General features: G+C 61.4%; 1 protein-coding gene across 1 annotated transcript in view; it reads left to right on the forward strand.

Moving 5' to 3' along the window:
* Positions 1 to 16576, forward strand: part of LOC309603350 (scavenger receptor cysteine-rich domain-containing protein SCART1-like) — a gene marked incomplete at both ends in the record, with an annotated part of 51918 nt that overhangs the window by 6113 nt on the left and 29229 nt on the right. The window contains 4 exons of the mRNA XM_082338219.1: positions 4385 to 4690; positions 5326 to 5646; positions 5733 to 6047; positions 6404 to 6718. Coding sequence (XP_082194345.1) covers positions 4385 to 4690; positions 5326 to 5646; positions 5733 to 6047; positions 6404 to 6718 — 1257 coding nt within the window. The remainder of the gene's footprint in view (positions 1 to 4384; positions 4691 to 5325; positions 5647 to 5732; positions 6048 to 6403; positions 6719 to 16576) is intronic.

The following is a 16576-nucleotide window of genomic DNA, read 5'->3' on the forward strand; positions in this document are numbered from 1 at the left end:
AGGGTGTGAGGTCACCATCACTATAACTGCTGAGCACCCAGTGGTGGCTGTAGCAGGGTGTGAGGTCACCGTCACTATAACTGCTGAGCACCCAGTGGTGGCTGTAGGAGGGTGTGAGGTCACCGTCACTATAACTCAGAAGCACACAGCTGTGGCAGGAGGAATGTCTGAGGTCCCGTCACCGATGGCACCGCGTGGCCGTGGGGCTCGGTGCAGAGCGGCCGTGTGCATCAGCGGGGCATGCCGGGGGCCGGGAGCTGCCCGGCCCCGTGTCTGCGAGGCCGAAGGAGCAGCCCCTGCAGCCCTGGCTGGAGCAGTCGGGGTGGGGGTGGCTCGGGGGCACCGCAGGGATGTGCCTGGGCACGGTGCCAGGAGGAAACCACAGACTTCCTGCCCGGGCGCTGCACTGCAGGGGGAGCGCGGGGAGCGCTGCGAGGCCACGGGGGCTGTGGTTTGTGCACCTGCAGGCTCCAGCTCCCGATGCGCCTGTGGGGAAGAACGGCCCCTCGGGGACAGGCTGAGAGTCAGGGGCCTGACGGAGCCTCTGGGCTGCAGGTCTGCTGCCAGGGCAAGGCCATGGCCCAGCTCGGGCTCCTGCGAGGGACCCAGGGTGGGGCTGTGCAGGGAGGGACGGGCGAGCCAGCCCTCCTGGGATGGAGCTCTTCCCCTGCCCAAGGCCCTTGCCCAGCTGCTGCTCCCAGCACAGTGGGGTCTGTAGCAGGGGCAGGGGCTCTTTCCTTCCCATCCTGACACAGACCCCAGTGCAGTCCCAGCTCCGTGCTTCCCATGTGTCGGGGGAAGCTGGACGCTCACACCTTGGGTTCTTGGATAGGCCCACCGTAGAAGATACTCAGTGCTCCCAGTCCCCACAGCAGGGTGCAAGGGGTGACGGACTCATTTCCCCTCCACGCTCAGCTTCTCCCATGATGATTCCCTGACGTAGCAACCATGACACCTGTAGCGGGACACATATGTCCCTCATATATGGTCATGAATGGCGCTGGAGAAGTTCATTGGAGGGCTGGGCTGTGTCGGAGGGGAGATAGCTCCCGATAACGTCTCAAAAGGTGCTGCTGCTGCTTTGATTGGCTCCTCCTGCAGCTGGGTGGGCATCTGCAGAGATATATTACCCTCCCATCATCGTTGTCCCCGTGAGTCCCCAGGAGCCGTGGCAGGGAGTGGGGCGCAGCAGGGCTGTGCCAGCAGGGCAGGAGGCTCAGGATGGGGATGGAGGCACTCCTGTCCCCTCGGCTGCTGTGGCTGCTCCTCTGGGTGCAGCTGTGCAGGGGTAAGTGCTGGTTCCCTTGTCTCACAGCCCAGGGCCAGCGGGTACCAGTGGGGTCATCGGGATCCCTTTCGGAATGGGGTTTCTTTCCAGGCTCCGCTGAGACAAGGGTCAGAAGGTGCTCAGGTCCATGGACCTTGTGCCTTTCCCTGTGCCTCTCTCTGTTTAAGGCAGCCTGTGCCTGGCTGCATTTATGGACACCCCCATCCTGGGTGAACCTTTTGGGACCCCTTGTTCCCCAGTTCTGTGCCCCTGAGGCTGGCAGTGGCCCAGGTGGTGATGGCAGCATTCAGCGATCCCCAGGGCACAGCCAATCTCCAGGGTGCCCCGGAGGGTTTGTGTGCTGCTCAGTGCCCCAGGGTGCAGGGGAACCCCGACCCCAGGAAGGCAGTTGCGACCCCGGCCAAGAACAGGAGCTGGTCTGATGCCTGGGGTGAGGTGGGCACATGGGTTGGGGGGACCCTTGGGTTGATCTTGGTGCTCCCTGAAGACATGGAAAGCCCTGGGGGTGGTGTGGGTTTGGGTGGTGGCAGGGCAGGTGGTGGGCAGGGGAAGCCGTGGGCCTGGGGGCATGGGGCTTTCCAGGGTGTGCTTGGCTGGGGAGGAGATGGTGCCCTGTGCAGGGCCTGGGGGCACGGTGTGTGGGTGGGCATGGGCAGGGGGCTGTTGGAGTGAGAGGAGGTGCCAAGGGCTGTGGGGCAGTGAATGGCCCAGCAGGGCTGGAGTTGCCCCCTGCAGCCTGCACAGCCCATGGGGAGAGGAGGGACCCCCACACTTCCCCAGGGACAGCTCAGAGAGGAGAGGGCTCCCAGCCTGGTGCTGTGACTCGACTCCCAGAGCTGCAGCCTGGGGCTCGGCCCTCTCCTGACCGGTCCCGTGTTTTGGTGTTTGAAGGGGCTGCGGAGGTGAGGCTGGAGGCTGGCGGCGGGCGCTGTGCTGGGAGAGTGGAGGTGAAACACCAGGGCCAGTGGGGGACTGTGTGTCGTGACTCCTGGGGTATGGACGATGCTGCAGTGGTTTGTAAGCAGCTGGGCTGTGGGTCTGCTGTCAGAGCCCCAACGTATGGACACTTTGGGCCAGGATCTGGCCCCATTTGGATGGATGATGTTGCCTGTGGTGGCACCGAGTCTGCCCTGTCTGACTGCACACACAGTGGATGGGGTAAACACAACTGTGATCACCGTTTGGATGCTGGAGTGACGTGTTCAGGTAAGGGGTCAGCCCTTTCCGCACCTTTGAGGCCAGGATGCAGGGAGGCAACTGGCTGTGCCCTCAGGAAGAAATGAGCAGACACCAGATCAGGGCCCAGTATGGGCGGTTGCACTGCTGAGCTGGGACATATGTTGTTGCTCTTGCCAGTGCCTGAGGAAAGCCCCGTGAGAGCCCACCCTGGGTGCGCACACCCTTCCTGGTCCCTTACGTGGCTCAGCCCACCCTCCATTGGTGCCTGGGGCTCAGGTGAAACCCCCTCCCTGCCCCTTGGTGTCTGTTGGTGCCCATCTTTCTCGTTCCATTCAGCCAGGACCTGTCTGGCATTGCCAGGGGCCAGGTCCCCCCATGCCAGAGGAACCGAGAGTGGCTCATGCGACCACCCAAAGCCCCAGGGAAGGGCACAGAGTGGCCGGGGACTTTTGGGTTGTGCCTCCTGGCAGGCATGAGTCCCTCGGCCTAAGCAAAGGGGCTGCTCAGAGGGGGAAAGCGCTGGCCTTGAGCAGAGGAGCAGGGGGGCACATGGCACCCCATTCCTCTCCCAGGGTCACCCCGCGAGAGCCAGCCCACGTGGACATGGCCCCGTGCTGTCAGTGGTGACCCGCTGCCCAGCCTCTCCTGCCTGCCCCAGCCCCGGCTGCCCTGTGCCCCAGGGGCTTTGCCAGCACTTGCACTGTCCTCGGTGCCTGTCCTTGCACCGGGGGCTCGTGTCAGCCCAGGGCTGCCCCTCTGCCCGCTCTCCTGCCCTCTGCCTGGCCGTTGATGGGGATGGGCGTGCCTGGCAGTGCACTCTGGCCCTGGCTGAGGACCCCGTCCCTCAGCAGGTGCCAGAGTGGGGGGCTGGGACAGACACTGACTGTACATAGAGCTGTGCCATAGCTGTACCCGTGAAATGGCCCATCTATAACAGCAGTGCCCCAACAGCCTGACACTGCCCTGAGGGAAGGGTGCGTTACTGGGAATTCCAAGGGTTCCTCAGCCAGGCCCTGAGCTCAGTGGGCAGATCAGGCTGCAGCAGCCAACAGTGCCTTGGCCAGTCTCCCTGGGCCCCAAGTGCTCGCAGTGCTGCCAGGAAGCCCAGGGTCTCCAAAATGGCAGCAGTTGGTCTGAGCAGTGCCTACGGCTGGGGGTTTGGGAGAGAAGCAAGGCCACAAGTGCTGTGCTGATGGCTGAGGAGCGGCAGGGTGTCCCTGGTGTGTTTGTGCCATCAGCAGCCCCTGGGAGCTGCTGGGAGGGTCGTGGGGCTCTGTGCCTGTGGCCACCTTGCAGCCCAGGTGGGACGTGGGCATGTAACTGCCAGAGGGCTCTGGGAACTCTCCGGGGACTTTGCTCCAGGATTTGTCCGGCTGGTCGGAGGGGAGAGCCCTTGCTCAGGACGCGTGGAGATCCGCGATGGGAACCAGTGGAAACCTGTCTGTGACTCAGACTTTGGTCCCAAAGCTGCCGACGTGGTCTGCGGGGAGTTGCAGTGTGGCGCAGCCCTGTCTGTGCCCAGGGCAGCTGACTTTGGAGAAGGTGTTGGTGCCATGTGGGATGGAGAGCTGCAGTGTGTGGGGAATGAATCCTTCCTCATGTTCTGCCCCAGGGGATCCCGCAGAGACCAGCCCTGCACCCACACGAACGCCGCTGGTGTCACCTGTACCCGTAAGGACTGAGGGTGGGGTGTTCCATATCTGGGGGTGTGCTGGGGTCAAGGGGAGCAGGGCCGGGACAGTGCCATGCTGTGCTGGGTGTGAGGACAGAAGGGGTGATGTGGTTGTCTGCAGCCTTAAAATTGTGCAGAAGGAGGAGAAAGACAGGCTTTCCTCCATTTGGCTGCTCCTCCAGCTCCTGAGGAAGCGAGAGCACAATTCTGCCCTGTCTCATCCTTCTCTGTTCCCGATGACACAGGGTTCAGGCTGGTGAACGGCAGCACGGTGTGTGAGGGGAGGGTGGAAGTCTATGTGCTGGGGACCTGGGGCACCCTCTGTGCCTCCCGCTGGGATCTCTCGGACGCCCATGTTCTCTGTCGTCACCTCGACTGCGGGTTTGCTGAGTCCATTCCCAGAGGAGGGCATTTTGGGAGAGGCACGGGACCTGTCTGGAGAGACTCATTCCACTGTGATGGGACTGAAGCCCACCTGGGACAGTGCCCAGTGACCGCCCTGGGGGCCTCACCGTGCTCCCATGAGAACGATGCTGCTGTCATTTGCTCAGGTGAGTGCTGGGACAACGCTGTGTTAACTCCATTTGTCCCTTGGGTGTGACATGGCCACCCAAAGCAGAGGACCTCATGGTAGCAGCAGGGTGAATTTCTGACGAAAGAAACCCTAGCTTCACCAGGAATCTCTGCCCCACACAGGGGATCAGGCCCAAACTTCTCCTGTTTGATCGGAAAGGCCCCCCTTGCTCTGCTCCCTGCCAGGGACACAGGCTCCCAGGCCCAGATCCCCAGGGATGCAGAGGGGCAGAGGTGTGTGTGCTCTGCCCCATGGCTCAGCAGTGCCAAGGCCAGCGCTGAGGTGGGGCAAGGCTTGTCCTGGGGCTGCCTGTCCCCAGGCCACCGCCGGCTGCTGCTCCCTCCTGCAGGAGCTGCCCCATCTGCCTCAGCAGGGCCGTGTTGGGTGGCTCTGCCCCACCAAGAGCAAAGAGAGGGTCTTGCTCAGGAAGGCTCAGGGACTGGGGAAGCAAGCCTGTGGAAAGCTGCTCCTGAAGCTGACCGCAGAGGGCTGGGGGCAGGCGGGTGAGCTGCAGGGGGTTGTGAGGGTTGGAGAGCCTGGAGAGGTGCTGCAGGTTTGTGGGCTGTCTGGTGCTGCTGAGGGCTGGGGCATGGCTGCTCTCCCCAGGCCCAGGCAGCTCCACAGCCCTGCGGCTGGTGGGTGGAGGGAGCCGGTGCGACGGGCGAGTGGAGATCTTGCAGCGCGGGACGTGGGGCCGAGTCCTGGATGAGCAGTGGGACATGCAGGAGGCCAGCGTGGTGTGCCGGCAGCTGCAGTGCGGAGAGGCAGAGAGAGCCTACAACCCCCCGAAGCCTCAGAGAGGGACGGGTCCCGTGGGGCTGCGAGGGGTCCGGTGCGCAGGGCACGAGGCCAACCTGACCCTCTGCAACACCTCCCTGCCCATGAGCGCGCTGGCAGCAGGGATTGCAGAGGACGTGGGGGTCGTTTGCTGGGGTGAGTGGCACTGCACAGGCCCCCCAGGCTCTGGGCTGGGTGGGCAGCCGGCCCCTGATGGCAGCTGGGGTTTCTTCCTGCTGCAGGGAGCCGGCAGGTCCGGCTGGTGAACGGGCCCGGGCGCTGTGCTGGCAGAGTGGAGATCTACCACCAGGGCAGCTGGGGGACTGTCTGCGATGACGGCTGGGACCTGTCTGATGCCACCGTCGTTTGCCAGCAGCTGGGCTGCGGAGGGGCGGTGCAGGCGGTTGGCTCCGCTCGGTTTGGGGAAGGCTCTGGTCAGATATGGCTGGACAGCGTGAACTGCTCCGGGGCCGAAGCTGCTCTCTGGGACTGCCCGGCAGGGTCCTGGGGGCAGCATGACTGCAGGCACAAAGAGGACGCAGGAGTCGTCTGCTCAGGTCTGTGCTGGGAGCTGTGGTGGGAGCCCAGTGCCTGGGGAGACCAGGACAAGGGGAGAGCCAGCAACAGCCGAGGCTGTCCCTGGCTGCCTCTGAGCCCCTGCCTGAGCCTGTCCTGGGGACACCCATGCACAAACCCCCTCGGTCCCGCTGGGGGCCCCTTGTAAGCTGAGCTGTCCCCAAGGGTTAGCGCGGAGGGCATGGGTGTCTGTCCGTCAGGGACTTCTCTCTGCCCCTGGCAAAAGGGTGACTTGCTGGCCGTGCCTCTGCCTGGCTGAGGGCCTGGGGGGTGAAGAGGGTCCTCTGCTCCCATAGCCCCAGACCAGCCTGTTCCCCTCTGGGCTCTTTCCTCCCAGATTTCATGGCCCTGAGGCTGCACAACAGCACCAGCTGCTCCGGGCGCCTGCAGGTGTTCTACAATGGCACATGGGGGACCGTTTGCTCCAACTCAATGACTCCCAGAACAGTGTCGCTGGCATGCAAGGAGCTGGGCTGTGGGGATGGAGGGACCCTGGAAACACGCCTGCCCTATGGTAGGGTGTCTGGCCTCACCTGGCTGGATCGCGTGGAGTGTGGGGAGAGAAACAGCTCCTTCTGGCAGTGTCCTTCTGCTCCCTGGGACCCACAGTCGTGTGATGACCTGCGAGACGAGACCCATATCACCTGCAATGGTAATTCGGAGCTCCCTGGGCACCAGCATCCCCCCAGCTCCTGCTCCCTGCTGGGCACAGTCAAGCGCAGAGACAGGGCCCACAGAGGCTTTGACTTTACGGGCCAGACCCTGCTGCTTATGGTGGCACAAATGGGACTTCAGCTCTCAGAGCCCCACACATTCCCCAGCAGTTGCCAGCCGGGCTCCCAGCAGTGCCCGGGGCAGGCAGAGGTGTCTGCAGGCGAGGTCTCAGGAGAGCCCAGCCAGGGCTCCAAGGAGCGTCCCCTCCATGGACACCCTCCTGCTGCTCTGTGAACCAGGGTCCCTCTGGGGCTGAGCAGTCAGGGTCCCCCACATTGCCATGCGTGTCCCCTGAATGACTGGGGTTCAGCTGCTGCCGTGAGCGAGGCGGCACGGGGAGGCGTGAGCAGAGCTCAGCCCCACGCTCTGCTGCACGACCCCCTTCAGCAGCCCCTTCACAACAGGATTTCCTTCTGCAGGGAGACGGCCAGAAACACCCGCGGCCCTGGGGACCGTGTGCCCAAACTCCACGAGCTGCACAGGTAGCTGCTCCTCTGCATGCCCCTCTGGCCTGGCAGGGCTCTGCCTGCTGTCCCGGTGCCCTGGGAGGTCTCTGCCTTCTCCAGACAGGGAGAAGATTCGTGCCGTGGGAGGCGAGAGTGGGTGCTCGGGCAGAGTGGAGGTCTGGCACCGCGGCTCCTGGGGGACGGTGTGCGACGACTCCTGGGACATGCAGGATGCCGAGGTGGCCTGCAGGCAGCTGGGCTATGGCCCCGCGGTGTCTGCCCTGGGCGAGGCTGCGTTTGGGGAGGGGACGGGCCCCATCTGGCTGGAGCAGGTGGAGTGCCGGGGGACAGAGCCATCTCTGCAGGACTGCTGGGCTCGGCCTGGGGACAGCGGTGCCTGCCGGCACAAGGAGGATGCTGCCGTGCGCTGCTCAGGTGAGCGGCAGGGCTGGGACCCTTGATGGAGCTCTTGGCAGAGCTCCTGAGAGCAAGGCCGTCCTTGTGCAGCCTGGGAGCCTGGTGCCAAGTGGGCAGCAGCCTCTGTGGGGCTGGATGTCCTCTGGCTTCTGCCTGCAGGGCCCTGCAGCCCCCAGGGGCATCTCCTGGGCTCCCTGCGCCACCCTGCCCAATACCCAGAGCAGGGCCCTGGGCTCTGTCCTGGCCACCCTGACCAGTTTCGCACGAGGGGCAATTTGGGTGGGATGTGTCAGGAATACATGCACACATCTGCACACACGGTGTATGAGAGAGGAGGCTCCCTGGTACCTGCACACCCACCCTCTCAGCCCAGCTCTCCTTCTCCTCTTCTGCAGCTGCACCCAGGACAGCAGCACCAACCCCCCGACCAGGTAACCTGTCCTCCCTGCTGGTGCTGGGTCTTCTCAGGGCCAGCTGTGACCCATGGCGGGAGGGAAGGGGCTCCTTGCCAGGATGTGAAACTCCCAGGAGGAGGCACTGGGATAGCAGTGGGGTGCGGGGGTTGGGGAGGTCTGTGATTTCCCCATCAGGGTGGGATCTTCCTCATGACTCACTCCTGGGGTCATCTACCCCTGGTGTAATGGGGGTCAGGACTGGGGTGTCCCAGCCCCCCACCTCTCCCAGGCCTGGTGCTGCCCTTTTTGTGCTCCTGCCATGCAGATCCCAGCCGGGGCCGTCCGTCCTCCAGCGGGAGAGTCTCATTGCCTGTCATCATCTGCATCATCCTGGGGGCCCTTCGCTGCCTTGTCCTGGCCCTCCTGGCCCGGCAAGTGCGAAGCGCCAGGGCTGGGCACGGAGGTGGGTGGTGGGGAAAGATGCCTCCTGGCAAGGCCAGGGGTGCTGTGAGGTGTGAGTGAGTGGCACAGGCAGAGCTGGGGGGATAAGGGTGTGTGCTGCCTTCATTCCCATGCACCGCCTCCTTGACTGCCTGACCATGGGCCACCAGCAGCAAGGGGCAGAGAGAGTCCAGACATGGGGGGAGGTAGGGATGGGGCAAGGACAGAAATGGCAGAGCTAGGCTGGAGGAGATGGGAGCAGAGGTGAGACAGAGGAGGACATCACACTGGCAGCTCTCTGGGCAGCCCTGGAGGGGGCTGTGGGGCAGGGGAGATGCCAGGAGGAACGCGGGGCAGCAGGGCCGATCCCCATGGTTGCAGGCCCTGAGGATGTTCTCCTGTGTAACCCTGACCTCCCCCCAGCAGGGAAGGGGCCATGCTATGGATCTATGGGGCAGAAAGGGGAGAGGAAAGGCGGGAGCTGCTCCAAGCTCAGCATGAGGGACCTGACCCAGGGGCCAGAGGGGCACAGGGGCTGTTTCTGAGGGGATGGTGTGAGGGTATCACTGCCCCAGGCCACGTCCATGGGGACATTGCCCTCACTGAGGAAGTGGTAGCAGTGACCAGACAGCACAGCAGGGCTGTGCTCTGGCGATAGCCTTTTGCTGGCCCAGAGGACCAAAGCTGGGGGAGCAGAGCAGGATCCTGTCCCGTCTCTGCCTATCCCTAGGCCAGCCCTGCTGCTGTCCACAGGCTCTGGGAGAGTTTGGGAGCCCTTCCCTGAGGCCGTGTATGAGGAGATCGGTTACAGCCCGGTGTGGGAGAAGCAGGCGAGGTTCAGAGGCTCAGGTGGGTGTGGGTTCCTCCTGGGGGGCACATCTGCCAGGCTCTTTCCCCTCACCCCCCACCCATGGCTGACCTCTGCAGTCCCCTGGCCCATGGTCCCTGCAGTGCTGGGGCTGTGGGGGCTGTGGGGAGAGCAGCCAGGTCCTGGGCCCAAGAGAGGAGCTTCCTCCCCACCAGTTCTTCCCGTCCCAGCTGGGGACAGCCCCTCTCTGCCTGTCCCTGCACCCCTATGGGACACCTGAGGGGGGAGGGAAGGGGCTGTCCCGGGGCAGCTCTGGGAGCCCCTTTGAGACAGGGTTTGTCCCAGGGGAGCAGGGTGAGTCCTGAGCTCTTCTCCCCACTCAGCCCTGCCTCTGGGGGTCCCCTGTCCCCAGCAGCACTGACCACAAGCCTGGTCAGCAGAGCGCACTCCCCTAACAGCCGCTGCACCTCTCTCCAGGCTCCTCTTCAGAGGGGTCCCTGACCAAGCTGCAGCCCTACCCCGGGGACAGCAAGGAGGGGGATGGTCCGGGATCAGCAGCAGGTAATAGGGTGCGGGAAGGAGTGGATCTCTCCTCCCTGCAGACATGTGAAGAACAGCGGTGTCACTGAGTGTCACCGTCGGAACTGGGGAGGACATGGGGGGGGGTCTCCTGTGGTGCTGCCAACACCGGTGTCTGAGCCCCATGTCCCTGCGCATCCTCCCATCCTCTGCTCTGCAAATGTATCTTCTCCCTGTCACCAGCTCCCCTCTCCTTTCAGACGTCCCTGTCCTGCCTGGAGGTGACCCGGCGGATGGCTATGATGATGCCAGGGAGGTTTCTGAGCCTGGGGATGATCGTGCCCCTGGGCAGGGAGGCTGGGAAATGGCCAGGGCACGAGAGGAGGCAGCAGGGCCCAGGGATGCACCTGGAGGTGAGAGAGAAAGAGAGCACTGCTGGTTCCTGGGCTGCCATCCCTGGTGCCAGATGAATCGTTGCTGTACTGAGAGCTCAACCTCCTGGGATGGGGGAAAATGCACCAGGAATTTTCCTTGGGGTTCCAGGGGTGGGAGAGGGAGTTGAACATCTCCGGACTGGTGAGGAGAAGGGAGGAAGGTGATGTACAGAGCAGGAGGACCACCCCATGCGGCGAACGAGCAATGGCTGCCTTGCTGCTTGCAGGGGCAAACGTGTGCTCCCAGAGACGTGCTGGGGCCCCTGGAGCTGAGGGAGATGCCTGGTCCCTGTCCCCAGAGAGCACAGGCTATGACGATGCTGAAGAGGTGTCTCTGGCACATCCCCCTGAGGACACACAGGCTGTGCCAGTGGAGCTCAGTGCACAACAGTCCCTGAGCCCCGCGCCAGGAGAGCCCGTCCCTGCCATGCAGCTGGGTGCAGCCAGGAGGGAGGAGAGGTCTGTGCAGCTGGGAGAGCCGTGAGCACCAGGGAACCGTCTCCCTTTTCCCACGGGCAGCAGAAACAGCCGGGCATTTCCTCTATTTTTATTCCCCTGTTTTTGCATCGTGCCTCCATTTTTGTTCTTATTAAAAGCCTTTAGGGGTTTGAGCCACAGCTGGTGCTTGCCTGGCCAGGTGTCGGGGTGTCTCCCTGAGGCTGATCAGGAGGAGCAGAGCACAAGGACATGGTGGTGGGGAAGGGGCACGTCTCAGGGACAGCAGTCTCGGGGTCAGATTGTGGGGCTGCAAGAGCCCATGGTCCCTGGGGACATTTCCACCCTACCAGCCTCAGTTTCCAGCCAAAATGTCTCTCTCCAAGGTCCCATGAGTGTCCATCTCTTCACCTCGGGGTTCCCCAGTTGCTCTTTCCTCTCCCACGGCAGTGTTGCCCCATTCCCTACTGGGAGCTCCTCCACCCCTGGGGTGACCCTGGGGGTGGCCCAGGGGGAGCCCAGGCTCACACACCCCTCTGCCCTGGTCCCTAGAGCTTTCCTGCTGGCAGCTCCCAGTCCCAAGCCAGCCCCTCCATCCCCAGCCCTGGGCCCATCTCTCCCTGTGGAGATGCAGGGCTGGAGCCTGCCCTGCTGGGGGTTTCCCATGGGATGGGGCTGTGTTTGCAGTGTCCATGTGTGTCACCCATCCCCTTGGGGGTCTCACCCTGGAAACACTGCTCTCCTGTGGACGTCCCACAACCGTGCTCTGCCCAGCGTGGGGCAGCAGTGCAGAGGGTTGGGGTCTCACTGTCACACCCTCGGGGAGGTCCTCGGGAGCTGCAGGAGCAAGCCCAGATCTGGGGCACAGTGCTGATCCTGCATTGCTCCAGAGCACAGACCCAGCCTGCAGGGCCAGATTGTTCAAGCCCAAAATGCTATGAAGCAGGCTCTCTCTGCTCAGGTGTGCAGAAAAGAGCATTTGAACCCTCCTGAGATGGGGGAAGTCCGGACTGCCTCTCCACTGGGGCCTGATCCTGGCACAGGGCTGTGCGACAGAGCACTGCCCCTCCACGTCTCTGCAGGGCAATGGGGCAGAAGGAGGCTTTTGCTGCAGGCACTGCTCCCACGCTCTGGCCCACCCTGGGGTGCTTTGATGGAGAGGAGCAAAGCCCTTCCCTTGAGCCTCCCCTGCCCCCCAGGGCTACAGCCCTCTGTGTCACATCTGTCCCCAGCTCCAGAGCAGGAGCAGAGCAACAGGCTGAGGGAAATGCCCTCCCTGGGCTGAGGTGCCCCCGGGCTCTGATGGCAGCCCAGGGCATGCGGTGGAGGGGACACAGGTAAGGAACCCTTACCTTTGGGTAAGGAAAGTGGGGACAGTTGAGACACTTGTGCTATTGGCCCTGGGTCCATAGGTGCTGAGGGGATGGAGAACAGAGAAGCTCGTGCGATGCCAGGACATGCAGAAGACGGTAAATCTGGAGAGTAAAAATGACGTTGAGTGGTTGATCTGGGGCTGTTGTGAAGACACAGTATTAGATTTGGTCACCTTCCGTGCTAGACCCCAGGGGAGCCAGTGCTCGCATTTCTGTCCTGACTTGTGCCCTTGCAGCAGGGAGGAGCTGATGCAGAGGGCTGTTGATGTGGGGCCCCAGAGGGATCCCCCTGTGCTGTGTATCTCCCTGCTGATGCCCAGAGAGGAGCACATAGGTGTTTCATCAGTCATTGCAGCATGGGAGTGAGGGGGGCCAACAAACTGCTCAGGTCAGCGTGTGACTGAACAACACTGGTGCCCATGCGCTACAGCGGATGATCCTCAGCACAGCTTTGTCAGCTGTCCTGGGCACATCAGAGGTCTTAGTGGGACAGAGCTCCCTCCGGAGGGAGGATGCTGCCATTCAGGCCTCAGCTCCAGGGAGTGCATCTCCCTGGGACTGCGGGGATGATGGCCTCTGGTCTGGGAAATGGGGCCAGGGTGAAGGAGGTGTGTGAGGATGGGACCAGTCTGTGCACCACTGAGAATGAGAAAGAGGAGAGAGACAGGGTCTTTGCAGAGACCCCGCAGAGGAGAGATCTCCATCCCTGTGGAGCAGGGAAGGAGGGACAGCTGGAGACCACCCCAGAGGAGCACTGAAGGGCGAGTCCTGCCCAGGGAGGGGCTGGGGACTGTTGGTGCTGGAGGAAGGCTCCTTCTAAGCCACAGATCTACAGCTACAGAGCTGCGATGGTGCTCTGGCAAGAGGTGAAGGAGCAAGCAGGGCTGGGGCAGGCTGGAAGAAGGCAGATGGGCTTTGCAAATATGTAAGGGAGAAAATGATTGCTGAAGCCCGGGGTTGAACCAGGGACCTTTAGATCTTCAGTCTAACGCTCTCCCAGCTGAGCTACTTCAGCCCTGCCTTGCCCCCCAGCCCTTGTCCCTGTGGCAGCGGTGCCAGGCCCCAGGCTGACACACAGGAGGAGGCTCCTCAGGGAGGTTCCCAGGGAAAAGCTGTGCCCAGCCTCAGGCAGAGGGGACCTGGCCCCTCCCTGCCTCCAAGGCCCCGTGGGCTCCAGGTTTGGTGGAGGCCAGCTCGCACTGGCTGTGCCAAGATGTGTGGGGGCCTTGTACAAACGTGACAGTGGCAAAGGTAAGTGGGCAGGCCAGGCATGGGCAGCTGCAAAGGCTGAGGGTGGAAGAAGCGTGGGGCTGGTGGAAGACCTTATCTCCTTCCCCATGGAAGGCCTCCCTCCCACCACCCTGTTTTCCCCAGCTCAACTTCACCCCTTTGGTCCCAGTGTGAAGCTTTGCCTTGCTAAATGACGTCCCCTGCTCTTCCCTCATCCACAAATACAGTTTACTCGCTGGGGAGGAAGGGAGAGAACCAGAGAAGGCCGTGATGCTGTGCAAACCCAGTTCAGCAATAGCTACAACATTGGGGTGCTGTCAACACTGTTTTGGTCACAAATCCCACACATAGCACCATACGGGCTGCTATGAAGAAAATTATCTCCATGCCAGGCAAAACCAGTACAATGTGCCTGGAAATACAGTTTCCAGGATTCGCTGCTCTATCACCTTGCCAGGGAGAGAGGTGAGGCTGAGTGGCCTCTAGTTCCCTGGGTCCTCCTTCTTGCTCTTCTTGAAGATAGGACTGACATTTGATTTCCTCCAGTCTTCGGCCACTTCCCCCAGTTTCAATGACCGGTAAAAGATTACTGAGAGTGGCCTCGCAATGACATCTGCTACCTCCCTCAGCACTCGTGGCTGCATCCCATCAGGGCCCAGAGACTTCGGTATGTCCAGTTTGCTTACGTATTCCCTGACCTGATCCTCTTGCACCAGGGGTACTGCTGCCTGGCTCCTGACTTTCCCCACTGGTCTCTGGGACCTGGGATTGCTGAAGGCCTGTCTTGCCAGTAAAGGAGGAGGTGAAGGCGGCATTCAGTACCATGGCCTTTCCCATCTCCTGTGTCAATAGGTCTCCCACCTCCTTCAGCAATGGACCCACTGTTTTCAGAGCTTTTGTCATAACTTTTGTCAGCTCTGTCAGTACAGAAACCCTTCCTGTTGCCATTAACATCCTTCATGAGATTCAGTTCGACTTGGGCTTTGGTTTTCCAGATTGCCTCTCTGCATGCTTGGACAGTCTCTCTGTATTCATCCCAGGTTACCTGTCCCTGCTTCCACCCTCTCTGTGCTCCTTTTCATGTCTGAGTTTGGCCAGGAGGTCCTTGCTCCTCCATGCAGGCCTCCTGGCATTTTTGCCTGACCACCTCTGGCACCTCCAGTGTCACCAGGTTTTTGTGTGTGAACAACTCCTTCCTGGCCTCCACCCCCAGTAATGAGCATGGGAGCTGAGACAAGGAACTCACATGCAGGACCCTATTTTGTGCACCTGTATGAACTGAGGCAAGAAGAAACCCACCACCTGTGGGGTTGTGGCAGGCATGGGATGAAGTTTACTCCCCTTCTAGCCCGAGGACTACAAACCCAGAAGGAGATGCCTTGACTGACTCAGCTGAATCCCTTCCCTCAGCAGGGGTAAAGGAGATCATTCCCTGTCCCTCTCTGGGTGTCTTGTGTAATGATGGGAAAAGACAACGTGATTTTCATGGCCAAATCTTTTTCCTGAGAGGAGAAATGGCACTGCTGGGAGTAAGTGTCTCTCCCAAGCTAAGGGAGGGAACATCGATGATTCCTTCAGGCTGTTTCCCAGCAGGTTCCCCTGGAGCCCCAGGGACACCTGGAGGGAGCCCAGAGGGGCAAAGTGGTGCCTTGGGCTGGGCCTCTGCTGCTGAGCTGGGCTGGGCTCCTGGGACAGAGGGAGCTCCTGGCAAGTGGGCAGCACTGCAGAGAGACAGCTCTGCCCAGGAGCAGCTCCTCTGCAAAGCACAGCAGGGCTGAGGGCACTGCCTGCAGGCACCAAAGGGAGAGGAGTGAGGCAGAGAGAGGTTAAGTTAAGAGGTTAAGGTTAAGAGGTTAAGAGTGAGGCAGAAAGACGTTAAAGTTCGTGTGGGGTGAGAGGATGCAGAGAGCTGACTGGGGGAGAAACCTTCACAACCCTCTACACAGAAAGTCTCTGGCTGCTGGGAAAAGCATCTGTGGTTCCTGGAGGGATCTCGTAAAGCGGGTACATCCCACCGCCTATGGGACCTTCTGGGAGGATTTTCATGTGGAGGAGGAACGTGCGCTGCCTCTGTGTGAGGCAGAGAAAGGTTAAAGGCAGCCTTGAGTGGGGGGATGCTGAGGGCTCACTGGGGGAGAAATCTTCACAGCCCTCTGTGTGGAAAGTCTCTGGCTGCAGGACAATGTGGATGAGTATCCTGGAGGGTTCTCCTAAAACTCAGGCATCCCACAGCCTGTAGGATCTTCCCAGAGGACTCTCACAGTTTCTCTAGTGTAGAGGAGAAGGACATGCTCCAGAGCAGGGATTCCCTGCTTCACTGTGAGAGGGACAGGGCACGATGGCTGCCTTCTCCTGGGGATGGCTGCAGGGGTGTGAAGGGGTGCCCAGGGCTATCCTTCCAAGCAGGGTCCCTATGTCCCCAGGGGGCTGTGTGCTGGGGCAGGGACTCTGCCACCCTCCAGGGTCAGCACTCGTCCTGCCTGGGGAGCTCCCCACGGCACTGCGGGGAGAAGCTGTGGGTGGAAGGGGCGACCCCCAGCAGGGCAGGGCAGGGTCCTTCTGCTGTCGAGAGGCTGCTGCATGGGTGAGGGCTGCTCACAGCTCCAGATCACCCCCGGGACATTTCTGAGGGGACTTTGGAAGAAGGACATCAAGGCAGCATATACCTGTGTCATGGTTTAACCCCAGCCAGCAACTAAGCCCCACACAGCCGCTCGCTCACTCCCCCCGCCCCAGTGGGATGGGGCAGAGACTTGGAAGGGTGAAAGTGAGAAATCTCGTGGGTTGAGATAAGAACAGTTTAATAATTGAAATAAAAATAGGAATAGTAGTAGCAGTAATAATAATCATAATTTAGTCCCTCACAGCACCCCTGGCCCAAACCAGCTAAATTGTGCTCAGTAGGTGGAGGCCAGGCCCCAGCACAGTGCGACAAGCGGTGTCTCTTCGGCATAGCCAAGGCCAGGGCACCCTTTTCTCAAACATTCTCGCCCTTCATCAGGGTCCTGCACTTGTTTGGGTTGATGTCCCAGACCGTCAAAGGTGACAACCGTTCTAGGTACCTGCCCATATTCTCCAACATGCCTTGCAACCTGTAACCACACTGCCTCAGGGCCTGGGTGTTGCTCCAAAATAGTTGATTAACTTTAGAAAAAGCTGAAAAACTAGTCTTGAGAAGTACCAATAGGAGTAGTTTGGTTCCCCAAGGATGTCCAAGATACTGAAGAGTTGTTGTAACGAGGGAGAAAACATCTGCCACGCAGGGCAAGGTGGTGAAGGTGCCATTCTGTGTTTCCTC

This window comes from Platalea leucorodia (assembly GCF_965183815.1).
Source record: "Platalea leucorodia genome assembly, contig: HAP1_HAP1_SCAFFOLD_59, whole genome shotgun sequence".
NCBI classification, from domain to species: Eukaryota; Metazoa; Chordata; class Aves; order Pelecaniformes; family Threskiornithidae; genus Platalea; species Platalea leucorodia.